Raw genomic sequence first — 27,724 nt, 5'->3', positions numbered from 1 at the left:
CTTAAGTGAATTGAGCAATTAATGACAGTCAAGACTGACATCAAGCCATCCCAGTTTTAAACCAGTGGCCCTTGCACTCCCCCAACTATCCTTACTTTTCCTTCTCCTAAGGGCTAATAGTGAGCTTTTTGTACCAGGCACTGTGCAAGAAATTTATCTCAATTGTTCTTCATAACCACCCTTGTGATAGTCACTCTTTTTTTTTTTTTTTTTTTTTTTTTTTTTTTTTGTGATCGGCACTTTTAAAGCTCATTTCCCATGTGCAAAAATAGGCACGGGAAGGACTTTTAGCAAGGAAGGCAGAAGGTTAAATCGAGTTAGGAAATGGGAAGGGGCAACTACGTATTTTGGAAAACTAGTAATATGTTCAGATAGGAAACTTTGGTAAAACATTCGGGGTTTTTTGAGCCATCTTGAACCTGTTACCTTTCTTTCTTGGACGTGTTTTCCCACTGATTTGCAAAAGGGTAGGAATGTCTTGAGGCTTAGAGTTGATGTCTAGGATTCAGCAATTTTTTTATTTACGGAGAAAAAAATTTGGTGATCGTTGTATGTTTTCCAACGACCACAAAAATAGAGATTATCTCTTTACAGATAAGTAAAAAGTAGCAATTTCAAGGAATACGTCAGGGGGCTTCAGACCTGAAAAGCGTTCACATTGTAGTAAATTATAATTTTAGAGGCGCTGGATTGTAGTGAAGACTACGTTTCCCAGTGTGCATCGCGTTTCCCACAAGTAGTATGCCAGGGCGCAAGTTACCCGGCCAGGGCAACAACCCGGGCGCGCAATGCATCTCGGGGATTGTAGTTTTCGGAGGTCCAACCGTTCCAACGGCCCCGGAAGCAACGACCGGAAGTGCCGCCCGAAGAGGTGGAGTCCGGGCGGTGGCGGCGGCAGTGGCGGTTGCCAGGATCCCGCGTTGCCGCCTGAGACCCGTAATATGGCGGGGAGGAGAAGGAGAAGGAGGCGGCGGACCGAGCTGCGCTCTGTCAGTACAAATTGAGCTGTTTGCTTCCTGACAAGGCCCGTGGCGAGGGGAAAAAAGCCTGACCGGGCCGTGGGAGATCAGGTGTGTGCATAGGCGGTGGCTAGATAGATCCTCAGTGGTCCCCGTTGCGAGGCCACCGGGGGAGGCGGAATTGGCGCCCTGAGAGCTAAGGGTGAGCACTGTGCGGAACCCGAACGCAGGTGCTGGGCTCCAGGTCTTCGAGCGCAGAGAAAGGCGCCCGGTGTGAGGAGACAGGTGCGCGGGGACCGGCGACACTCGGCGCGGAGGTGATGCTCGGATGCTGGCGCTGCCCGGTGGGCCCTCGGGATGAAGCCTTATCAGAGGAGCTGGGAGAGGTGGGCGTGGGGAGCTGGGGTCAGGGCAGAGGGTCCCTGGCAAATAACCTCCGCACAGAGCCGGGAAATCACTTCCTGCTGATAAAACTGGACCGTTTTTCTTCTCCCAAGATGCTGGCGAGGGAGTCATCCTCAGGGTGTGCACTGGCCATTCTGAAAGCCGGTTACCACAACCAAAGGCCCTAGCTAGGAGTGCTGTTTATTCTGCCTTTGCGACTTTGGGGAATAAGCTTGAGGCTAATAAAGCAAATTCTCTTGATTGCCCCTGATGCTGCTGGGTGATTCCCACTCATCTTCTATTTGGTTGTAATCCCAGTTCCCTAACTCCCAATTTAGGTAAGTGGAAGGCTCCTAGAAATTGATGGGAGGGGTCTGGAAACAACTAAATGAGGAAGATGCCCCCCTTTCCATGAATCCTACCAGGAACCAAGCATTGTCGCTGCCCTCCAGGCATTCATAATCTCATGATAAAAATCATAATAGTCATCATCCTCTTAATAATAAAGGCAGTCCCCGTTTATTGATGCTTTCTTCATGTCCTGCATTATGCTAATTGCCATACATGTATTAGTTCATTGAGTTCTTGAGACAGATACTCTGATTATCCCTGCATTACGTATGAGGAAATTGAGGCATAGAGATGGTAAGTAAATTGCCAAGAACACACAGCTAGTGTGTGCCCGAATAAGGAACCTCCCCCTTTGTTGTGTATACAAAAAGATTATGTCTTTGGGAGCACTGAGGGGTAAACAACCAGCTAGGATTAGAAATCAAGGCAAGATCTGTTATGTGTTACTTTTACCGTTCCCTTTAGTGACATTTCTGGTAGAATACTGTTGAGGAGCAGGTAGCAGAAGGATGAATCTCTGGGGTTTGCAAAGAGGCTCATTTGGAGAAGGGTCATGGTATAAATGGAGAAGACAAGGCATGTCTGAACTTGATGCAGCTGACAAATTATTAATTCAAGTGGACCAGTAATGCCTGATGGTAAAGTATGGGTCAGTAGATTTGTGGTTGGAGTGGCATTGTAGTCAAGGCTCTGTTAAAAAAAAAAAACAACAACTCTGCTGACAGGTAATTGTAGTGTGAGGAAACGAAGTGCCCTCTTGCTTAATCATATAGGACATGATGATCATTTTCTTTTTTTATTTTTTTTTTTAGGGAGGGAGAGAGAAAGAGAGAGAGAGCCAGGGGAAGGGGGAAGGGCAGTAGGAGAGGGACAGAGAACCCCAAACAGGCTCCACACCCAGTGCAGAGCCTGGTGAGGTACTGGATCGCTCGACCCTGAGATCATGACGTGAGCCACAGTCAGGAGCCCAGTGCTTAACCAGCTGAGCCACACAGGCACCTGATGTTGCTCATTTTTCAAATGATTGCCTTTGCAGTTTAGATGTATTGGTTTCTTCAGAGAATAGGGTCATCCATGAAACTACCATTCTCTAAATTCCATTCTTCCTTGATAGCTTCTTTGCTATATAGTCCAATCTCTTTTTTTCTCCTGGTTTCTCCTGGTTTATTGTTTGAGCTAATTACCCTAATTCATTTATTCAATACTTTTATCAAGAGCCTACTGTGTGCTGACGCTGTTCTGTGTAATGGGGATTCAGTGGTGAGCAAGACTGAAAAGGTGCCTGTGCTTATGGAGCTTACGTTTTGGTGGAGGAAGACAGACAAAACCCAAGGAAATAAACAAGATAATTTCAGATAGTGGTAAGTGCCGTGAAAATTGGGAAACAGCAGGTCTATGTGATGTGATAGTGACTGATGTAGGGTTAATGTAGATGAGATCATCAGGGATGGCCTGAGGAGGGGAACATTCAAGTTGAGACTGAAGGATAGGAAAAATTCAGTCATGCTCTAGGATCATTTGATAATTTCCGTAATCAACCATATTAGCTCTTGTATTTGGGTATTTAATGCACTATCGTATGCCGTAGTTATGCTGTGATAATAATCTATTACTGTACATCTGCAATTTGCATGACATACGGGTCTTTTGAAGAGATGTGAATTTAACTTTCCAAAACAATGAGGCATTATCTATATGAGGTTGTTGAAGAAAAATAAAACTTGCCATAAGAATGTTTTATTCATGCCTTATATTTCTCAGAATTTCATGCTTTGCTTGTGTATCCATGGAAAGTATATTTCTTTCATTATATGAGTAATCTATTTGCGTTCCTGTAATGCTGGGTGCAGGGGTTGTGTTAAAAAATATTTTTGAGTGTTTTAGTAGAAATGGGATCATTTGAATTTCTCTTACATTTTAGCTTCTGCATATTTTGGTTGTTAAGACAGCATAATGGGGGTTGAAATCCAGACTGAAAAATGAGGCCTTGCTATGATTGTCATGCAGGAAGTTGTTGTGTTTTTTTAACTTTTGCTTGTTTTATGAATATGTTTGCAAAACAATCTCATTTACACTCTAGAGATCCCTTTCTTTGAAATTAAACTCACACTTTGCATAAATCAAATACAGAAATAATTAGAATTGATGGAATGGTAGGAAGAAGTTTTGTTGATAGGAAGACTACCAAATGGTCAAAATTAGCAATATATCTTATTTTTTTCATAATCAAATCATAATAAGCTTTTTCTTCATTTCTAATTGTGCTATAATTTGGCCCTGACACTTTAGTATACTGAATTTTTAAATGCCTTGAGCCTTAAGACAGTATCATACTCCATCTTATTTCATCTCTGCGTATCCCACATCATCAGTTGAATTTTTCTCCCCTCACCTTCTTTGTTAATTGTTTTAAAATGAACACTTGAGGGAACATTATTATTATTATTATTTTAAAGATTTTATTTATTTATTTGACAGAGATAGAGACAGCTAGCGAGAGAGGGAACACAAGCAGGGGGAGTGGGAGAGGAAGAAGCAGGCTCCTAGTGGAGGAGCCTGATGTGGGGCTCGATCCCAGAACGCCGGGATCACGCCCTGAGCCAAAGGCAGACACTTAACCGCTGTGCCACCCAGGCGCCCCTTGAGGGAACATTATTGTATTAGTTTTTCTTTTTTCACAGATCATAATCTTGCTGTTGATGAGTCTGATGATATCGCTCTTTTTACTTTCCCTTGCTTGTTTAAAGGAAACAAAGCCAGACATAATGCTATGGAAACAGGCAATCAAATATTTAACACTAGCTAAATGAACGAACATGCTGGCTTATCCTTTCTGATTACCTTGAATTTTTATAGGCATCATCACAATTTTCCAGAAATTGTGAAATTACTGGGCTGATTGTTTTAAGTAGTTTGGTGGTGATTCCAATTTTCGACAATGAAATAGAATTAATACGAGAGCCAGTAAATACTCTCTTTTCTACCCCTGACTGATTTGGCTAGTAACCAGGGAGTCAAAGTATATTTTTGAGATGTGAAAGTAATAGACTTTGAACTCCATGATAACAAAAGAACTTTTAAAAGTAAGTATCCTCTTTTATGTAAATAGCCCTTTTGTGTGTCTCTCTCTCTTTCTCTCTCTCTCTCTCTTTTTTTTTTTTTTTGGCTACAAAAGCATTTCCACCTTTGTATGATTTAGTTTTTCTCGTGTAGATAAGTCCTGCTAAGGAAAATACAATATTCTATTTTATAATCTAAAGTTAGTAAAGTGGTATAGAACTTTTTTTCCTTTAAGAATTTTTCACCAGTGAGTTCTTAGTACTTTTTTGAACAAGTCATAGTTAAAGATTGGTTTATATACATATGTTCAGACATATTTACTACATGAAGCCAGGCTTAACTGGGTAGGATCTTGAGGTGCTTACCTATACTTAAGAATTAGCTGCTTCTCAGTGAAAAAAAAAATTCTGGGAACGCCAATTTTAGGAATTGTGAATTCTAGAAATATTTCAGTGCTCAATAAAATTTGCCAAATAATTAAGATCTGTTTTTTTCCAGCACATTAAAAATGACATTTTTCTCTCTTATAGTGTAATTGTGGGAAGATGGAGGAGTATGAGAAATTCTGTGAGAATAGTCTTGCCAGAATCCAAGAGGCATCACTATCCACAGAAAGCTTTCTACCTGTCCAGTCTGAAAACGTCTCACTTATTCGCTTCCATGGAGTGGCTGTGCTTTCTCCACTGGTAAACATTCTTTGATTTTTAAATAATCTTTTTTTCTATAGTGAATCACTAAGGTAGTTTACAGAAAAACAAAAGAAAGGCTTATAAAGATTGGAAAAAATGCCTCTTATTCATAAGTAAAGAAAAACAAATGAGTTAGCATTTTTTTTTTATCTACCTGATTGGCGAAGATCTGATAAGACCTAGTGTTCCTTAGGTTGTGAGGAAAAGGTGCTTATATTGCATTTTTGCTGAGAGAAGCACTTGACTTTATTTTTTGGAGACCATTTTGGTAGTGTTCATCAGATTTTAAAAGTATATATAACTTTTGACTTAGCAGTTCCATTTTTGGGAATCTCTTAGACTTAAACTCATCTGTGCCTGAAGTATGTACAGGTTATGGAGTAGCATTGTTTAAAATAGCAAAAGATTAACAAACAACTTAAGTGACAGTAGTGGACTAGTTTAACGGACTGTGCTCCGTTTTATAGAATCTCATTTATGCAATTAAAATGAGTACAATAGACCTAAATGTGCAGGCATGGAAGGTTCTCCACAGTCTATTGTAAATCACTGCACACATCATGCTTTCAGGAGCAGGGTAGAATAGTGGTTAAAAGCCTGACTCTGGAGCCTTCTGGTCTTGGTTTAAATCATTGCTCTGGGGGCACATGGGTGGCTCAGTTGATTAAGGGTCTGTCTTTGGCTCCGGTCATGATCTCAGGGTCCTGGGATTGAGTCCCGAGTCCCGCTCCCTGCTCCACTGGGAGCCTGCTTCTCCCTCTTCCTGCCCCTGCGCATACTCTCACTCTCTCACTCTCTCTCTCTCTCTCTCAAATCTTAAAAAAAAAAAAAAAAAAAAATCATTTCTCTGCTACTTACCTGCTGTGCAAACTTGCAGGTCCATTTTCTTTATTTGTTAAATGAGGATAAAAACAGTATCTATTTCACGGGTTTTGAGGATTAAATGATCTAATACATGTAAAATGCTTAGAACCTTACTTGGATCATAGGAGGTACTCATATATATGTTAACTATTTGGATTTTTATTTAAGAATATTCTTTCTCTGAGGAAGGATAAAGGAATACAGGATGAGAAGGAAGACACTATTCATTATAAACTCTTTCATACTGATTGGATGTTTTTAAAATGTGTGTAACTATTTAAAATCAGAAAATTAATTTAATTGAAAGAAACAGAAAAATTTTGTATAGCAGGAGTTAAAAGATCAATATTTTCTGCCAACTTTTTGTAATGAAATTTTCAAACATAAAGAAAAATAGGGTAGTACAGTGGCCACCCATATATGTACCATCTAGACTCAATGATTTTTAACATTTTTATCATCTGCTTTATCATGTTTGTGATTTTATATATATGTGTGTATATACATACATAGTCTTTTTGTTTTATTGCTGAGCCATTTGAAAATTGCAGTTACATAACACTTCTCCCTTAAATATTTTGATATACATATTCTAAAAATGAGGATATCCTTCTACATAAAACCCCAATACTATTATCACACTTTAAGAAAATTAGCAATAATTTTAATAGCATCTAATATTCGGTTCATATTTAGATTTCTGCATTTGTGCTCAAAATGTCTATTACAACTATTTTTTATTTCTAATCTGGGTCCAGTCAGAGTTCACAAATAGCATTAACTTGTTATGTTTTTTAAAATCTATTTTGATCTAGGGGCGGCTGGGTGGCTCAGTCGTTAAGCAACTGCCTTTGGCCCAGGGTGTGATCCCAGGGTCCTGGGATCGAGCCCCGCATCGGGCTCCCTGCTCCACTGGGAGCCTGCTTCTTCCTCTCCCACTCTGCCTGCTTGTGTTCCCTCTCTCGCTGGCTGTGTCTCTCTCTGTCAAATAAATAAATAAAATCTTGAAAAATAAAAATAAAAAAATAAAATCTATTTTGGTCTAGAACAGCTCCTCTACCTCTTAAAATTTTTTTTTAAAAAAGATTTTATTTTTAAGTGATCTCTACACCCAACATGGGGCTTGAACTTACAACCCTGAGACCAACTTAGCCAGCCAGGGGTCCCCCATTTTTTTTTTTTTTTTTTTGTAAATGGTGAATTTTTATTTTTTTAGATATTTATTTATTTGTTAAAGATTTTATTTATTTGACAGAGAGAGACACAGCAAGAAAGGGAACACAAGCAGGGGGAGTGGGAGAGGGAGAGCAGGCTTCCCACTGAGTAGGGAGCCTGATGTGGGGCTCGATGCAGGGTTCGATCCCAGGACCCAGGGATCATGCCTGAGCCGAAGGCAGACGCTTAATGATTGAGTGACCCAAGCGCCCCAATGATGGTGAATTTTTAAAGAGACCAGGCCAGTTATCTTATAGAATGCCTTATTTTGGATGTGTCTAATTGTTTCTCCATGGTGATATTTTACTTGTCCTCTAGTACCTGTAGTTCCTATAAACTGGAAATTAAGGCTAAAAGTTTGATTAGAAAAAAATAAAAGTTTGATCAGAGTCAGGTTAAACATTTTTGGCAAGAATTCTTCGGAGCTGATGCCCTGTGCTCCATATTAAGTTAAATTAGAAGTTATATAATGTAGTTGTCCCTCTAGTAATGATGTTTAGTTTGAACACTTGCTTTTACAAGTGGTGACTGCCAGATAACTCTTGAAAGTATACATTTTCCCTTTTTTGGTAGCAAGTAAATTGTGGAATGATTCTTTGGTATCATGCAAATAAAAATTTTATAACCGGAACTCCTGGGTGGCTCAGTCGGTTAAGTGTCTGCCTTTGGCTCAGGTCATGATCCCAGGGTCCTGGGCTCGAGTGTCGTGTCAGGCTCCTAGCTCAGTGGGGAGCCTGCTTCTCCCTCTCCCTGCCGCTCCCCCTGCTTGTGCTCTTTCTCTCTCTCTCTGACAAACAAATAAATAAAATCTTTAAACACAATTTTTAAAAACATTTTTATCAGCTACTTTATAACCCGTCGCTTGATTAGTTTAATATGGACCAAAATATATGAGCCTTGTTGTTTAGGGTCTATGACTCCATCAGTTACAGCAAAATCTCATGTTTATGGACCTTAATCCATGATTTTATGTTGTATGTGATAGATGAACAGTGTAATTTTGGAATAATTTTTTATGACATGTTTTACATTTGCGTTAGTCTAAAATAAGCCGTGACTAAGCTTCTTAGAACTTAATAATTAAGATTTAAATAGACTAAAAAGATGTAATGCTTAGAAACTTCAATTTTTTTGTAAATTATATTTTTACTAGAAGGTACAATGAATTGGGACCAAATGTGTTCTGATTTTGTAGGCAAATAAAACATTATCTGTCTCTTTTATCATTAAGCCTTTAAACATTTTCTTGAAATAGCAAAGAGATAAAATGTACACTGGTTAGAATATTAGAAATTGAAGAATCTGACTCTGTGGAGTAAGATGCTGCCAAATGAAAAGCTCAGCAGTGGCCAAAAGGGCTTATTTTACCTCTCGTTTTAGAGCATTTGATAAGTAAACAGGTTTTTTCCTTTCTTTCAACTTTCTTATTCAGTTGAGAGTAATTTACATGCAGTTTTGATATGTGGCATACACTTGCATAACTCACACCCATATGGAACATTTTCATACCCACAGAAAGCTCTCCCTCGCCCCATCCCACTCATTACCCCCACCCGCTGTTCAGATTTCTTTCCCTGTGGTTTTACCTGTTGCACGTTTTAATCATTCTGGTTCAAAGCTTCCTGATTTTAAGATGTTTTTATATTCATGAGAAATAATTATGTATTTCTGATGTTTTGCAGCTTAACATTGAGAAAAGAAAGGAAATGCAACAAGAAAAGCAGAAAGCACTTGATATAGAAACGAGAAAGCATGTTTATAGGAAGAAAGCTCTGTTGACTCGGGTCCAGGAGATTCTTGAAAATGTTCAGGTATGTAATGTAGGCTTTTTAAAATTATAATTAAGAAATCATGAGGTACGCATTAATGATAATTTTTCAGAAATATGTTTGCACTTACTAGTTAGTTACCAATATATTTTACTGTTATATTTGAGAATCTTCGTGGTTTGTGATATTCCATTTCAGTTACTCCAGAGAACATTCACTTGCTTGTTAGTGATGCCCAGTACTTGAATCAGAGGGTGCTTAGACAATGGAGCTCTTCCCTGAATATAATTGCTTATTGTCTGTGTCTTATGACTCTAAAAACATGGAATTCTCAGTGACAAAATGATAGAATTGGCCATTGTTGTTTACCTCTGAACTAATCAGACTATTGAGTCAATGACCTTATTCTCATTCTCTGCTAAAGTAAATAACTGCCCCCAATTTTCTTTTGGTGAAATTCTCTTAAGTACACAAATGCAATTTGGATTACATCAGTAGAATTGTGTGGATGCATCTTAGATCTAAACTGAAACCATTTAAACAATACATTCGTGCCTTTTGCAGTTATTTTTATTTAGCCGAATTTAAATTTGTATAAACAATTTGTTTTAAGGTCTGGATTGTTTCATACTAAAAAAAACCTTGAATTACATTGAAAATAATTTCTGACATACATAGCTCTGTTTTGCTGGCAACATCTTAACATTTTTTCATAATCTTAGGGAGTTGTAGTTTGTGTAATTCATACTAGATGACACATGTACTGTGAACCTTAGGCTATTTCCCACTAACTGCTACCTTCATTTTTCTGTGGGTAGTAGATTTTAATTTGCAGATTATAATGGCTGTCCATATTAAGTTTAAAAAATATAATATGTAGGGGCGCCTGGGTGGCACAGCAGTTAAGCGTCTGCCTTCAGCTCAGGGCGTGATCCCGGCGTTATGGGATCGAGCCCCACATCAGGCTCCTCCACTATGAGCCTGCTTCTTCCTCTCCCACTCCCCCTGCTTGTGTTCCCTCTCTCGCTGGCTGTCTCTATCTCTGTCAAATAAATAAATAAAATCTTTAAAAAAAAAAATATATATATATATATAATATGTAGCACGATAAGGGTAGGTTTTTAATTTACTAGATGTTTCCTATTATTGAAACAAAAATGGTTTATCATTGTTGCTCCAGTGAGGGAATATATCAAATATATGATTAATGAGATTGTTGAGTCTTAAAACTTCCAGCATTTAGTAGAGCATGTACAGTGTTAAACTAGAGAATAATGAATTAATTTTGCAGATAGAGAAATTTTATGTCGTGCAAATAGATGTCTGTAGCCTCTTTTACCTGTAAAACCTGTCATTCTATGATACATTTTTGTTGTCGTTGTCTTTTAAATTCTCTAACCAAAGGCTCATTTTAGTAGTGTACAAAAAACATAGCTGTAGCTGCTGTATATATAAATCTGAAATGTGAGATATTTTAGGGAAACAATTTATTTTACTTAAGCCTATGAACATGCTCATGGGTTTGGTGAATATGTTTCCCTTTTGTTTTATTTTGGTCTTGAGGTTGTGACTAAGTATACTTTGTTGTACTGTTTATTGCATAGTACCTGGAAACCATTGTATGTCTTGGGATTTGTAAGGTAAAACAGGAGTGCCATATGGTGTAGGAAAAAAAAACACATACATAACAACCTAAAAATCTTTTAATATTCAGGATTCTGGAGTCTGTATTGATATGATAATATGATAATTTCTGTCAGTTTAATATATGCTGGTATAATCTTTAAAAACCACCCTAGTTCACTTTTTATTTATTTAGATAGAAAATGTAATTTTATTTTTTCTGTTGGATCTCTCGTGTGTTAGTTCTCATTTCAGTTTATACATTTTTTAACTTATTTTGCTTGTTCTAAAACTCATTAACGGGTTGCTGTTTAAAATGACCATCAGTTAATCAAATTGAAATTTGCTTTGATGAATTGGATTTTAAGTTGAAAATTTTCTTATTTCTAAGTAACTTAAGCTACATGGCTAAGCTGTCATTCACTACAAATTTGCCTCATTATTTAGAAGGTTTTTAGTTAAAATCTGGTGTGAGTGTGTGGGTGGCAGGAGTCTAGTTGCTGAATTATTTTTGCTTAATATCCTAGGCAAGTTAGCCTTTGTTAAAGAAGAGTCATTCATGTAAGAAATTTATGGGGCGCCTGGGTGGCACAGTCGTTAAGCGTCTGCCTTCAGCTCAGGGCGTGATCCTGGCGTTATGGGATCGAGCCCCACATCAGGCTCCTCCGCTATGAGCCTGCTTCTTCCTCTCCCACTCCCCCTGCTTGTGTTTCCTCTCTCGCTGGCTGTCTCTAACTCTTCAAAAAAATAAAAATAAAATCTTAAAAAAAAAAGAAATTTAATTACTTGCTATTTTTCTCATACATCAGTATCCTTAGCTTTCATAGGAGGACCAGTTGGTGACTTTAATAACATATAATGCAGGGGCACCTGGGTGGATCAGTCAGTTAAACGTCTGCCTTTAGCTCAGGTCATGATCCCAGGATCCTGGGATCGAACCTCCACATTGGGCTCCCTGAGCAGGGAGCCTGCTTCTCCCTCTCCCTGCTGCTCCCCCTGCTTATGCATGCATGCGCGTTCTCTCTCTCTGTCAAAGGAAGGAAAGAAGGAAGGAAGGAGGGAAGGAAGGAAGGAAGGAAAGAAGGAAGGAAGGAAGGAGTCTTTAAAAAGAATAACATGTAATACAGAAGAAAGTTAAAATCCATCTATTCCAGGATTACATTGTGTGTGGATATGTGAATGTAGGTGTGTGTGTATACCTGTGCACATATGTACCTATTTGTATCAGATTAGATAATTTCCTTTTTTTCTTTTTTAATCTTTTTTTTTTTTTAATTTTTTAATTTATTTATGTGACAGAGAGACAGCCAGCGAGAGAGGGAACACAGCAGGGGAGTGGGAGAGGAAGCAGCAGGCTCCCAGCGGAGGAGCCCGATGTGGGACTCGATCCCGGAACGCCGGGATCACGCCCTGAGCCGAAGGCAGACGCTTAACGACTGCGCTACCCAGGCGCCCCAATTTCCTTTTTTCTTACATTCTTTTAATAAATAGGCTGGGATGACCAATAGATGTTTTTATTTTTTAAAATTATTTAAAATTTTTTAAATCAGTAGATATTAATAGTAATTTGAGCCCCATGTGATACAGGATACAATAGAAAAAGGTTATCTTAGTTTTTGTTTGTGTTTTCAAATATTAGAATATTTGAATTTTCTATTTCAATTTTATTTTAGGAAATAATGAAATCAAAGGCTTTTCTTGGAATGCCTGGGTGGCTCAGTCGGTTAAGCATCTGCCTTCAGCTCAGGTCATGATCCCAGGGTCCTGGGACTGACTCCCGAATCAGGCTCTTTACTTGGCAGGGAGCCTGCTTCTTCCTCTGCCTACTGCTCCCCCTGCTTGTGCTCGTGCGCGCTCTCTCTCTCTCTTTTTTTTTTTTTTTTTAAAGATTTTATTTATTTATGTGACAGAGAGACAGCCAGCGAGAGAGGGAACACAGCAGGCGAGTGAGAGAGGAAGAAGCAGGCTCCTAGCGGAGGAGCCCAATGTGGGACTCGATCCCGCAACGCCGGGATCACGCCCTGAGCCGAAGGCAGACGCTTTAACGACTGCGCTACCCAGGCGCCCCCGCGCTCTCTCTCTCTGACAAATAAATAAAGTCTTTTTTTTTTTTAAAGAGTTTTCTCTGCAGTGAGGAAATATTAATTTTTAAATTTCCCTTTCCAGGTTAGAAAAGCACCTAATGCCAGTGATTTTGATCCATGGGAGACTGAAACAGTTTACTCCGAATCAGAAGTCAGAAACTTGAATGTCCCTGCTACATTTCCAAATATCTTGCCAAGCCCTGCTGAACACTCTACTTTAGGAAAATTTGAAAAGATAACTGGAATTTTGCCATTGAATAATGAAGACCAATTTAAATCTAATGGGATAGATTTAGCTAGGGACTCAGAACTTAATTCTCTGAAGCACTGTGATAGTTCAGATATTATTACCCCTGTGGAAAATGAAGCTTCTGCAAAGATCCCCTCAGCAACCCCTCAGGAGACTCTTATGTCTGATGGTCTCTTCCCAACCAATGAAGAACAGGACCCCTCACTTTTGGAGGAAGTTACTCCGGATCCCTACATAATGAGTCTTCAGAACCTGATGAAAAAGTCAAAGGAATATATAGAAAGAGAACAATCTGGACGTAGTTTTAGAAGTAGTGCAAAGAGGAGTGTTCATGAGAGTCATTCAGATAAAGAAAACGAGGCTGTTAAAGTGACTGATTATGGGAAGGAGAAGGTGCAGTTGGCTGGCAGACACTGTGCTTCAGTGATTCCTGACAAACCGAGCCTTAATAAATCAAATGTTCTTCTCCAAGGTGCTTCCACTCAAGCAAACAGCCTGAATGCATCTGTTTTAGGTAGCTTTTCTAAAGTGGACATACCTGTACGAACTGGCCATCGCACTGTTTTAGACCCTGATTCTGATTTTAAAGTCATTCCCACTTTTGTTCCCGAAAATAACGTTATCAAAAGTCTTACTGGTTCATATGCCAAATTACCTAGTCCAGAGCCAAGCCTGAGTCCTAAAATGCATCGAAGGCATTCTAGGCCATCATCAGCATGTCATATACTTATAAATAACCCAATAAATGCCTGTGAGTTAAGTCCCAAAGGAAAAGAACAGACGGTAGGCTTAGTTGTTCAAGGTACTGATGAAAAAACAAATATACCGGAAACTGTGCCAAAGTTACCAGTTGATTTAGCAGGAGTTTGTCCAAGCAAGGTTTATGTCACCAAAAATGCATCTGAAGCCATGCAGGAGGTGGTTTTGGGTAAATCAAATCAGGTATGCCAGTCTTCAGGAAATCAGTTAGAAAACAAGGTCATTCATGGACTTGCTCTCGTGGAAGGTCAGTTAACGTCTGATGGGAGAGGACCACCCAAAATGGACAGCATGTGTACTGCAGTGCCGCGATTGCATGAGCCGTATGCCGCCAGTCAGTGTATAGTGAGTCCAAACTTTGGAGCCGTGAGCGCACTCAAGTCAGCCAGCGTGTTAGAGAAAAACGCCTGCAATGTACAAATGGAACTGAATAAATCTTATGATGTAAAAAACCCATCTCCTTTACTGATGCAAAACCAGAATACCGGACAGCAGATGGACACCCCTACAGTGTCCTGTGGAAATGAACCGTTTTTGGATAACAGTTTTGAGAGAGTTAAACGGAGACTTGATTTAGATGTTGATAGTTTGCAAAAGGAAAACTGCCCTTATGTCTTAGCAACTGGAATAGCTGAACAGGAAAGGCAGCATTTGCCAGAAAAACGATACCCCAAGGGATCTGTCCACATCAACAAGAATAAAATGTTAGAAAGTAGTTCCAAAGGTAAGGAAACTTTGAAGTATTTGATACCTGCCAACAGATGGCACTTCTACTGAATACTTTTAATTGACATTTTGAAAAACAGTAATAATTGTCTGCATCTGTTCATCAGGGTTTTTCATTTCATTTCTCTTATTGGAGAACCTATAATTAGCTATAGTCTATTGCCATTTGATAGGCTTTCTTAAAGCCTTTTCTTATTTAAAATATGAACCTTTCACAGTTCACTTTGTATCACAGAATATTGTTAATGACTGGAGGAAGAAGTTCTTGCATGAAACATTGCTCGTAGTTTTAATCTAGTGTACTACGATGTCTTCCTTTTGGGCGGACAGTGGTTTCTAATGTTTTCATCAGTCTGTTTCATTTGTAATGAGATCTTCACGTAGTTGGTCCTTCAGCGAACACTTTAACATCAACTTATTAGAGAAAAATCACAAATAAGGCTTTGTGAGTAGTGTTTTAAGAATAACATATTTATTGATAGAAACTGTTTCAAATTTCTTTTGTGTGTAGTGTTACATTAACAGAAACTTGTTAAAACATGCCTTTCTTCTTCATAACTCTTTAGTTTGTTGTCATGGTTCATAATTCTTCATTACAGATATGGAAGAAATGAGTCAAGTAAATGAAGTTCTTGGACATAAATATTTCAGCTCTAATGTGATCTACGTCTTCCTAAAAAAAAAAACCCTTCACATTCTGTAAAATTGCACACTAAAAATAACAGAGTTTATAGGAAAAATAGGGTTGGGACAGACTGTTTAAAATCCATGTAACTTTATAAGAACTTTAATAAAAACATCAGTGGATCCCTGGGGAGCCAGTGTGGATAATCCGGATGGACAGTGCAGCATGGCTGGAGGCTGTGTCTGTGAATACCAGAGGTTCAGAGCTAACCAAGGGCAGTCCTGGGAGAGCTTTAATAGGAGCATGGCCAGTGCGAGTGAGGGGAGGCCAATCACGGAGGCAGCCAGCTTGCCATCAGAGGAGCCCCTGGACAGTGCTCGTTTATGAAATTCTTAATATAGAGCTGAACGGACTCTCGCTGTTGGTTGAATGATTGAGCTGAGGAGCTTTGTCCTTTTTTGGTGAAAGTTGTAATTCTACTCCCGCTTTTCCTGCTCCCCCTTGCCTATGAAAAATTGCACATGAACAAATGCAAATTGTTGTAGCTGAATAAAACGTATTTAGGAACAAATTATGGGAATACCATAGCAGATAGATAGTATGGTTATCCTCAGTGAAATATTTGGGAAGAATGATTCTTTGAATTCAGTTGAGTTGCGATGGGTCCGTGAATAGGTACTACATCTGTGTAATACTTGGTATTTCAACATCCCACAGTGTCTTACCACTTTCTATTCAGTAAGTTGCATAGTCATAATGGTTGAATAAATTTTTTAGTTAGTAATTTAAATATCTGAAATTTTAATACCCATTGTTTTTTGGAACCTGAAGCTGAGAAGCTTTACACTATCAAAGGAACATTTATTTAAAAAATCAAAACTTGGGGTGCCTGGGTGGCGCAGTCGTTAAGTGTCTGCCTTCAGCTCGGGGCGTGATCCCGGCGTTCTGGGATTGAGCCCCGCATCAGGCTCCTCCGCTGGGAGACTGCTTCTTCCTCTCCCACTCCCCCTGCTTGTGTTCCCTCTCTCGCTGGCTGTCTCTCTCTGTCAAATAAATAAATAAAATCTTTAAAAAAAAAATCAAAACTAGAAGCTACAATACCAGAGATCCTGGAGAAGGACCAGAGTCAGAATAGAGGTGAGGTGCAGACAAGAATCACATCTTGAAGTCAATTTGAGTGAGGAGAATCTTGACTGAACAGATAGTCTTGGCTCCATCGGTTCAGATCATAGTTGAGGGAGTGGGGATGGTGGTGACAAGCAGGCCCTCACTTGGTAGCATGAAATGAAGGGTGTGGAGGAAGAGAATGTGGCTCAGACTGTGGACCTGGCTGGACCTTGATTGTGTTACGTTGGATCCAGGAATGTTCTTTGGTCAGAAGCATCATTTAAATTGACTGTGTATCAGACATTAGTAAATTTTCTAAATTTGAGGGGATGTGTTTCTTTTCAGAAGGTGAGGAGATATTAAAAAGCAAGATGTTAGCTTTTGAAGAAATGCGGAAGAGGCTAGAAGAACAGCACGCCCAGCAGTTATCACTACTCATAGCTGAGCAGGAACGGGAACAGGAAAGACTGCAGAAGGTGAGGAATTAAAATGTAGGGAGATGGGGCTGGTAAGTGGAATTTTGCCGGGGATACTATGAATTTTGATCATGTATAGGATACTTGTAATTTCTTCCCCTGTATATCTTAATCTAAGATGGCGATTGATTTTGATACATGGATATTGCCAAAATGTGAGGTTTAATATTTAGCTCCTTATCTAAAAATAAATGCATAACTTATCAAAAGGACATTTGATTGAATCCTTGACTCAAAATGCTTAATATTTTTCAAAGATATTTTATATATTGATGCTGAACTATGCATTCTGCAAGAGTGTACTGTAAGAGGAAGGATACTTGTTTTAAGATTTCACTGGAGGTAGGAAAACTTGAAATTAATCATTTGCTGATAATTATCCATTACTTTTAGCTAAGCCTCAAATGATGGTATTTTGGGATAGAATGCAACAGAAGATGTAGCATGTTCTATAATACACTGTTAATCTACAGGAAATAGAAGAACAGGAGAAAATGTTAAAAGAGAAGAAGGTGAATGCAGCTGAAGCATCTGAGTCGAGCATTAATAATGCAGTGGACTTAGAGTGGAGAAAAATAAGTGAGTCTGGATTTCTGGAAACAATGCTGTCTCAGGTGGACTCGCTCCATCCTTCAAACTCAAATAGTTCTGGTAAATATTTTTAAAAATTCTCTTCTGTTTGAAAAAATTATCCCTATAGTAAGATATTTTACTTGGCACACTTTAAAACTGTAGCTCCATCCTTTAAGTAATCCCATGTCCAGCTGCCCAGTAACTAGTGAAAAACGAAATGATAGCAGATCAAAGACTGGCGAGCAGGTGTTCGTGAGAAAAGCCACCTCAGCAAGGAAAATATCCCGAAATTTGACTCAGAGCCCAGTCTTTGTTTATTCATGCAGCAGGTGATATGCTTCAACTGAAAACACAGTTTGCTGTCTCCCCAGTGATCTTGAATTACATCTGATTCTTCAGACGCAGCAAGAGCTTATCTTCACATCTTCAATTACCCTGAGATGCTGTTTGCGTTGAAAAGATCCATCTGGTGCAGAAGCTTAAAGGCCATAAATATTTTAAGTCTGCATGTGGACCTGTGTCAGAGGCAGTTGTTATTAGCGAGTCACAAGTGTTTGGATGTTCTGCATATTCTGGTTATATGACGTCAAGTGTAATACTGTACATCTATTCCTCTAGGTTTCACAAATTCTGCCCTGCAGCATAGCTTTGCTTCTGCAAGTGAAGCACCCTTCTACCTCTGGGGGTCATCAACTAGTGGCTTGACCAAACTTTCAGTTCCAAGGCCTTTTGGAAGGGCCAAACCTAAATGGTCTCAGGTGGGCAAACTTATTCATATTTATGTGTCTGTCTATTTAGCTATATTTTTTAAAGAGGTACATTATCTTAGGTTGTACAGATGAGGACAGGTGTTTGTCCCCTACATCAAATAGCTTAGCTCTTCCCGGAGATGAAGCTACACAGAGCATATGTGCTCATATGTGGAATTTTGTTCATTGTAATAGATGAAGGAGTATAAGGCTCAGATTCTTAAATCATTTTGTCTGTCTTATTTCTTCTAGGTTTTCAGTCCGGAAGTACAAACAAAATTTAACAAGATAACTGCAGTGGCAAAAGGTTTTCTTACTCGTAGGCTTATGCAGACAGATAAGCTGAAACAACTTCGCCAAACTGTAAAAGTAAGGAGCTGGTCCCTTGTTCCTCTTTTTGCTTCTGGCTCAGTTTCTCAGTCCAGCGACAGCTAGTCACTAGCTAGAGATGATGCATTAGTTCACCACTTAGGCAGAGCAAACATTTCTTAGTCACTGCAATGTAGGTGGTTATAGAAATCTGATTAATCTCATTCAAATGATATTTTAAAGTATGTAGATGGAATATTTTGTGTGTGTCTCTCTTCAAAGTGAGTGCCATTTGATTTCTGCTAAGTAATAGTTTTATGTTCTTAGTAATTTTGAATTGGCTGAGAAAAAAAAAATCAAAAGGAAATTCCAGTGATCGTGAGTCTTTCTAGAAAAGTGGTTTTTGAAGGAGTATTTCTTCTTCCAGGACACAATGGAATTCATAAGGAGTTTTCAGTCAGAAGCGCCATTGAAGAGAGGCATTGTTTCAGCGCAAGATGCTTCTCTTCAGGAAAGAGTGTTAGCTCAGGTAAATGCACGTATCCTGAAGGCTTTTAGGAGGTGGAAATTTATCTCTCCCTTCATTTAAACACTGAAAATAGGTTTTAATTAACACTTTAAGCTTTTTCACTTAAACGTGAAAGTGAACCTAATATTACTGAAATCTGACCTCATCTTTTTAAATGGGTACAATATTTTCTTCTTTTGAACCTAGTTGCGAGCTGCCCTGTATGGTATTCATGACATATTCTTTGTAATGGATGCAGCTGAAAGAATGTCTATTCTCCATCATGACCGAGAAGTTCGCAAAGAGAAAATGCTCAGGCAAATGGTATGTTATATGATTTTTTTAATGAGTGAGTGAAAAAGAAAAACTATTTCTTCTATGCTCACGGAACTTCTGGTACTTCTAATACCAGATTGTGAGTTTTTCCCCCCACGCTGACCACTTCTTCCACACCAGTGACGTGTCCTACAGTTCACTTCAGTTCTGATAGTATCTGCTTGAAGTTAAGAGTCAGATACTACAAGGTAAGGAGGCGGTTAAGACTCCCTATCCAGTCTCAGGTTGTCACTTATATTTCTGACCGACCAGCTGTAAAACAGGATTCCCACAACCCTGTCTTTGGGTTTGATAATTTTCTAGAATGGCTCATAGTAGTTAGGGGATTTATGGGTTTATTATATGATAAGGGACATAATTAAGGATATAGATGAACCACTAGATGAAGAGACACATAGCGCAGGGACTGGAAGGGCCCCCAGGGCAGGAGCTTCTGTCCCCCATGGAGTTGGAGCGTGCCATCTTCCCAGCACATGGATGCGTTCACTAACCTGTAAGCTCTCTGAAGTCCGTGCTTTAGGTATTTTTATGGAGGATTTATCATGTAGGCATGATCAACTCAATCTCTAGCCCCTCTCTTGTCTCTGGAAGATAAGGGGGTAAGCTTCTACTCCTGCCTGGTCTTCCTGATAAATAACCTGCACCTGTGAGCCCCCAAAAGTCGTCTCATTAGAACAAAAGATGCTCCTATCACCCAGAAAAATTCCAAAGGACTTAGGAGCTCTGTGTCAGGAACTGAGGTCAAAGACCAAATATTAGAACAAAAGATGCTTTTACCATTACTGTGTCAGCTTACAAGGGTTTTAGCAGCTCTGTGTTAGGAACTGGGGTCAAAGATCAAATATTAGCAGGAACCAGGGGCAGAGACCAATATATTTATTTCTTCTTATTTCACAATGAGGTTCTTCTGGGTTTGGGGTAATTGATACCAATCTCATTCTCTTATTTTGGCTTCGGCACCCTCCCTACAGTTCTTTTTTTTTTTTTTTTTTTTTTTTAAGATTTTATGTATTTGACAGAAAGAGGCAGGGAGAGAGGGAACACAAGCAGGGGGAGTGGGAGAGGGAGAAGCAGGCTTCCCGCTGAGCAGGGAGCTGGATGTGATGCGGGGCTCGATCCCAGAACTCTGGGATCATGACCTGAGCCAAAGACAGACGCTAAACTGAGCCACCCGGGCGCCGCCCTCCCTACAATTCTTAAGCACAGACAATTCCCAGAATTATCTAACACTTAACTCTGTAGACAGATTTTAAAGAATTGGGTATTGTTTGTTGATTGGATTTTGGAGTCGAAGCTTTGAATGTTGTTTGGATGACTTATAAAAAACTATCATTGAAAAAACAAAAATAAAAACAAAAATAAAAAACAAACAAAAAAACTATCATTGACTCTTGATTGAATTTCCTTGAAACCATCATGTAGATTTTGTCTTTTTGGAAACCAGAGTTATTTGAAATCTGTCAGAGTGTTGGAGGTGTGTGGTTTGAATCAGTGACTTTAATGTGGTTGACAAAAGAAGCTAAATTTATATTATTTCATTGGGAAAAATAATTTTAATTATTTAATTTAAGAACTTGGACTGCTTTAGTTCTAAAGACAGACTAAGTTAAAGTTCCAAATGTTAGTAAGAGAAGGTTTTCCATGCAGTTTGCGATCATCCTATATCATTTTAGTGATATTACTGGTACCTCTGATGCTTTTCGGTTTGTATTTTCAAGGACAAAATGAAAAGTCCACGAGTGGCCCTGTCGGCTGCAACACAGAAGTCTCTCGATAGGAAGAAGTACATGAAGTAAGTTTTCTCTGTTTCATGTCTTATTAACTCAGTTATTAGCAAAGCAATAAATTTTAGTCATCTGTTGGTCTATTTGTGTATTCGAATTAGAAAAAAGTTCACTTTTCTATAGCTGAACTGATAGAAATCCTTTTTTTATATAAAGTTTTATTCAGGTGGTAAAATCTGATTCCATCCTTAGGTAAATGTATCAACTACTAAATTTGACAGCATTCAACTTGTGTCATCGATAGCCACTCAGCCTTGAAAATAGTTAATTTTTATATTCAGCATTAATTTTACATCTTTTGAATATATTCATTTTCTAATATGCGAAAGACTTCATAGGAGGGAAACCTAATGCAAAGAACATCCTAATAGTAAGCTGCTTCTTTCTGGAAAGTAATCTCCAGTGCGCTGAGTAGAGTTGAGTAGTACGGCAACGTGTAAATGATTTGTTTCTGTCAGCCTGCATCACATCAGTAAGCGTTTTCTCTCCCTTCTAAATACATTGTTTGTGTGTCCTTATTTTTACGTTGTGTTAGAGCTGCTGAAATGGGAATGCCAAATAAGAAATTTCTGGTTAAACAAAATCCTTCTGAAACAAGGTAAGAAAAATCACTTCGTCTCCTTGAGAAGCTATTTATTGATTTAAAAATAAAATAAAAGAAAATTTTACAAATCCCGAGCTTACTTTCTGTTGATTTAGTTCTAACTTTAGATCAGTAAACACTCCCTGAAGAGGATTGAAGAGGGGCTGAGATCCATATTAACACTGGGTCATGAACCTGGTTACATGTCAGAGCAGATGTTTCTGGAGCTTTCTTTAGGATATGCCGTCTCAGGTAGAAATTTCAGCCCCCTATGTCCCGAGTTCCGTTCACAGTCCAGGCCTTACTTAATAGGGTCGCCTGGGTGGCTCATTCAGTTAAGTGTCTACCATAGGCTCAGGTCATGATCCTGGGGTCCTGGGATCAAGCCCCATGTAGGGCTCCCTGCTCAGTGGGGAGCCTGCTTCTCCCTGTCCCTCTGCCCTGCTCCCCCAGCTTGTGTGCACTCCCTCACTATCTCAGATAAAGAAATAAAATCTTTAAAAAAATAAAAACCTTAGAAAGCTAGCTTGATATTTCTGACCTATTTTCTACTTTTACAAGAGTGATGTTACTTGGGTGTTTGAAAGGAAAAGTTCGTTTTTTTAAAGTATATAAATAAATTATCTAAAAACACAAGGATTAAAGGCTTATGTTGGACATCTTGATAAAAACCTAAGATTTAGGGGCGCCTGGGTGGCTCAGCTTTTATGCGTCTGCCTTCAGCTCAGGTCATGATGCCAGGGTCCTGGGATCGAGCCCCATATCGGGCTCCCCGCTCAGCGGGAAGCCTGCTTCTCCCTTTCCCACTCTGCCTGCTTGTGTTCCCTCTCTCGCTGTATCTCTCTCTGTCAAGTAAATAAAATCTTTAAAAACAACAACAACAAAAAAACACCTAAGATTTGGGCTCTTGGTGAGCAAAATATAATTACCATATTAATATGCTTCAGTTTGATTTGCTATGCGGTATTATTGTATTGGCCTGTCTGCATAGATGACTTCCATCTCATCTTTCATCCATAAAAGAAAATGAGGGGGGGAATGAATTTATGTCATTCTCTTTTGAATTAACTTTTTACTTTGTCAACAGAGTCCTTCAGCCAAACCAAGGACAGAATGCACCTGTTCACAGGCTACTTAGTAGACAAGGGTAAGAATGCCACTCCTGGGTATTTAAAAACATCCAAATCAAGATTAGCTTTGAGTGGAAAACATAATTTAGTGCTCATTACATTAACTATTTTACAAATGTGATTTGTTCATAGCTTTATGAAGATCTTTTAAAGTTTTGTGTTCAAAGATACCCCTTTGGTGTACTGTTGTGTATTATATCTTAATTATCATCTTACGTTGGCATGTTTTTACTTTTCATTTCATATCATTTTGCTCATTAAGTATTGTAAGCATCCATACAGTAAGTTCAGCATCACCAAAGTGATTCTCCAACAAGGTACAAGCCTTGGTTCTAGTCCCCTGCGGAAGCAGAGTGTAGTTTCCTTGCTGTGCGCATGCGTGAGACTTACGGCCTTTTCAAGCTTATTTGTACTTTGAACTGTTGATGCACTATGGTTGCTTTCTTTGAATGTTGAAAATTTAGACCTTAATGCAAGTGACTTATTAATTTTTTTATATTCAATTAGAACCCCTAAGACATCAGTGAAGGGGGTTGTGCAAAATAGACAGAAGTCTTCACAGAGCAGAGTGCCTAACAGAGCGCCTGTTTCAGGTGTGTAGCAAATGAGTTCCTGAAGCCCGTTCAACAGAAGGACGTGCGAGCTGCCCCGTGCTGCAGGCAACACTAGTGCAGTATCTTGTCTTGCCTTGCCACCATAATTCGGGCATATTCACACACTGTGTTAGTATTTTGTGGCGGTCACGAGATCGTACTAAACCTGTGGTTCCGATCTTGATTCTGTTATGAAACACTATACATTTTTTTAATCCGAAAAATTTGTAGAATTATACATGCTTAATTCAGAAAACCTTTTTATAAGCAAGTAAAGTGTAATAATCTGATGCCTAAATCTCTGCGTGTTTGTTCAGCTTTGGAGAAGTGTATCACCCAGGAATATTTGTATCTGCACATAAAGCGATGAACAATTTCTCCCTCTGGCCACAAGATCACATGTGAATATGCCAGGTTGGGGGGGGGGTAAGTTTTGTTTTTGTTATTTTATGGATTTTAAATTGTTTATGGTGGCAAGAAGACAAATTCAGTAATAAGCTAACGCAAAGCTGTTAAGCTAATGTTTTAATATTTTGTAGGTATCTTTGTTAAGACACTTTGATAAGCTTACCAAGAATTATGTGATCCATTAAAAATACTTTCAAAATGCTTTGCTTTAACTGCACTGCTTTCTAAACATTTAAAAGAAACCTAAATTAATCACTGCAGTGAAGATTAAATCTCTAATCAATTCTGACCTTCCCATCGATATGCAATTAGGCATATTTTAGAGCTTTTATTACTAAGTGATTTCCTCCAAATTAGGAGGGAATGAACAACATAACTTTTTTCGTGTTATTGCTGTTTGTTCACATAAAAAGAGGGAATGAGGTATACTGATCATAACTTTGAAATGATTGCTGACTTTTTGCATGTATATAGTGAATTTAATTCATAATGTTGCATATGTAGAGTATGATAAAAAAGTCATCTTTGGAAGTCGCCGTGAGTGACAGTCAGTGGAGTTGTTTTAAAGGAGATTATGTAGTTGAAGATCCTGCTTATTCCAGAGGTGGTCAGAATCAGCTGGTTTGAAAGGTTACTCGAAGAACTCAGACCAAACACCAGATCTGTTGCTTGTGATGTGGAATTTTAAGACCTTTTCAATTTTTTCCCCATATTAGAGTTATATATTGGGATAAATCCTGGCCAGTTGGTGATTCATTGAGGAATTAGTATTGTTTTGTGTGATATTCTCCGCTTGCCACGTGACGACTATCCATGTTCTTGTCTCATGCATTTCATCTCCACTGTCTGTCCCTCGTGAATCTGTAAGAAAAAGAGCAAGTAATACTCAACAGTATGAAGGATAAATAGGAGGTCATTGCAGTTAGGAATGTACCGAAGTTCAGTGTGTAGAAGTAGTGTGGCTTAATTGCATTGCATCGTAATTATTAATACAAACGAACTTAACATGTATAATTATATATCTAAACAAGTACAAAATTTCCCATTTTTTCTAAAGATTTATTTGTATGTGAGTGCCTTATTTAGACAATTGAGTAAGACTAAAGATTTTTATCATTTTACATAGATTGAAAATTTGGGATATGACTGATTAAAATTCTCACTATGAATCTCAACATAGAAATCCATAGTAGCAGCTGAACAGATTATTCTTTCCTGCTTAGATTTTTAATGGCCTGGATTATGTTTCAGACAAACTTGAAATTTATGCTTTATTTTGATCTGCATGGAGAATGAACCCTTTATTAAGCAATTTCTAGAAAGCTCATTTTTGTTGTGATGATAGACTTTCATACTCTTAGACCGAAGTAGTGTGCTAAGGGGATCAAAGCACTTAAAGTTGTTTATAGTTCTTAGAAACTAAATTGCAATCTCTGATCTCATGTTTTAAAACATTTGCTCATTTGATGTCTTGTGCTTGACTCAGGAGTTTATAGTGACATTCAGAAGCCGCTAATTAAAGCAAAGTAGAAGCAGTAATGCAAAATGGTTGTTAAGTAAAACAACAAATCAGGTGTAATTGGGTTCTCAGAGTCTGCTTCTGGCTGCTGCTTAGGCACGTGACTTACTCTCCCATGTCTCGGTTTTATTATCCTTAAAAAAGTAGTCAACAGTTCCTACCTCGGGATTATTTTATGTAAGGATTAAGTATGATCATGTATATCGCTTAGCTTGGTGCCTGGTATATAGTGAACATTCGTTAATTGGAATTATGGAAAAATTGACATTGAGAAATAATATTAGTTTTGCTCTATTTTTAGGAGTATATGCAGGAAAAATCCAAAGAAAGCGGCCAAATGTTGCGACAATTTAAGAAGACAACATTCGTTAGGATAAACAAGGGGCGGGTGGGGGGCTTCATGCTTAACAAAATAGTTAAGGGAAAATACCCCGCCCAGGACTCTTTAGTTAACCCTGGACTGTTTACTCAGGCAAAGTGACATCAAAGGGCTGAGCAATTATCTGCAAACTTGATCAGTCTGGCTAATTCATTCCCTACACCCTCATTATCCTCTTAACAGTAGGTTTGGGTGAAGACACAGTAGTATTTAGTAATCGACCATCTCTTTGCTTAACCTGTACAAACATAAGTTTGCTTTCTGTACCCAGATGTCTGCTGAGAACGTTTTTTGTAAATTTCAAGGACATTTGGGTTTATTTCTATAAAATGTCGAAAAGGTGTGATAAATTACAAATAAGTTTGGAAATACAAATTTCATTCATCTCTGCATACTGATTGCTAAATTTGGTAAACAAATTAGATACTGTTCTGTTCGAGGGGAAATTACTGCAGAAGACTGTTTTTCTCTGGTTTTGTAAAATTTAAACACTGATTAATCTCTCAGAATTCATATTCTTGGACTTACAGGATAACCTCATAGGAGAAAACACTTGACTGTTGATTGTGGTCTATCCAGAATTTACCACAAAAGTAGCCGGGGGCCACCATTTTGGTCAACAGTATACATTCCTCTTAACCGCTAGTTGTCTGGTGCAGAAATGTTAGATTTAATGTAGGTTACCCCAGTACTCTTGGAAACACTTCTCCTAAATCATAAAATCTTTCTGTGGAGGGTAACAAATTAGGGAGGTAGCACAATCTTCTTGAATGTAGGAGTACCTAGGAGTGAGTCAGTGCATCCATTTCTGTAAACTAGAGTCACACCGCATGCGCTTCTGTTTTCTTGGTGGTCTGCGTATTTTGTTCCTTCACAGTCTGTTTTTTCTAGCTTGCCTGATTTAGGAGACACTAAAGGGCTATACAATAACAGAAAGTTCAGATTTTCCAATGGGATAGTAATATTGTCGAGTTGAAATTCTGCATTACTTAAGAGGCACTGATGTTTAAGGTTTTCATCACTAATGTATTTATTTAAAACATAAACCAAAACATGTTACCAAGGGAACATGATTTTATGAAAGAGAACGTCACTGTTAATTTATCATGCCATTTCCAAAAAGGGCTTTGTGCTTCTCACATAAAATTGGGACTGTGTACATTTACTCTTTCTAACTTGAATTTTAAATGATACTGGTATTTTGAAAATGCAGACTATTATATTCTTAATATCCTTTTAAGAAGGTGGAGATAAAGATTGTTTTCTCCAATTTTCTGTCCCATTTAAAATTTAGCTATTACATCCAGCCGTAGACAGACAATAATAATCTACTCTGGGTGTAAACTTGATTTTCTTTATTGAGATATGTATCATTTATCATTTATTGAATGAGTGAGCCAGGAAATCAGAAGACGGTCAAAAATATCTGAGTTACCAATTTTTTATTTGTAGGCAAAGTATATCAAAATATCTTAATATGATAAACTGTGCGTTATCATTCTGAAAGCTCAGGATACAGCTTACTCATATCATTGTGGGTCTTTCCAGAAAGAAAGACAGATGCTACAAGTTTTGTGTGCACTAATGCAAATTAGCTAAAACAAATGGTATGTTTTGGAGAAAGTTAAAAAAGTAGCTTTAGATCAAGGTTGAGAAATGGGAGTGTTTTTTTTTTAAGATAAAAGTGTGTGTTTTACACATTTTAATGTTCACAGCTTTTTCTCATAAAAGTGCCAGACATTGTTTTGTGCTTTTAATGGATTTTTTATTTATATACATTATTTTTGTTATTTTTACTTTGAGTGGAATGTCCATTAACGTAAATTGTATTTATTTTTATACTTTAATTTTCACTAGTTTTGCTTCTAGGCAAAAGGCAAAAGGCAAAATAAACTTTTCATCTTAAAAGAAA

At 38.3% G+C, this 27,724-nt stretch overlaps 1 protein-coding gene across 4 annotated transcripts; it reads left to right on the top strand.

Annotated features, from left to right (window-relative positions):
* The first annotated feature begins 931 nt into the window (after positions 1 to 931).
* Positions 932 to 27,724, top strand: CCP110 (centriolar coiled-coil protein 110). Of its 4 annotated transcripts, none has more exons than XM_008696950.2 (16): positions 932 to 1,070; positions 2,910 to 3,055; positions 5,285 to 5,440; positions 9,205 to 9,333; positions 13,081 to 14,731; positions 16,811 to 16,941; positions 17,415 to 17,592; positions 18,133 to 18,272; positions 18,516 to 18,632; positions 19,000 to 19,101; positions 19,288 to 19,404; positions 21,135 to 21,208; positions 21,736 to 21,798; positions 22,871 to 22,930; positions 23,421 to 23,506; positions 25,735 to 27,724. In XM_008696950.2, the coding sequence occupies exons 3-16, from the start codon at positions 5,300 to 5,302 to the stop codon at positions 25,785 to 25,787; spliced, it is 3,042 nt and encodes a 1,013-aa protein (XP_008695172.2). In that variant the 5' UTR covers positions 932 to 1,070; positions 2,910 to 3,055; positions 5,285 to 5,299; the 3' UTR covers positions 25,788 to 27,724. The 4 variants fall into 4 exon arrangements, with proteins under 4 accessions (XP_008695172.2, XP_008695174.2, XP_008695173.2 ...); XM_040635262.1 differs by lacking the exon at positions 932 to 1,070 and adding an exon at positions 1,209 to 1,345; XM_008696952.2 differs by lacking the exon at positions 23,421 to 23,506.

The sequence above is a fragment of the Ursus maritimus genome, unplaced genomic scaffold (genome assembly GCF_017311325.1).
Source record: "Ursus maritimus isolate PB19 unplaced genomic scaffold, ASM1731132v1 scaffold_2, whole genome shotgun sequence".
Classification (NCBI taxonomy): Eukaryota; Metazoa; Chordata; class Mammalia; order Carnivora; family Ursidae; genus Ursus; species Ursus maritimus.
Note: the sequence above shows the minus strand (reverse complement) of the source record. Positions and strands in the feature narration are given on the sequence as shown.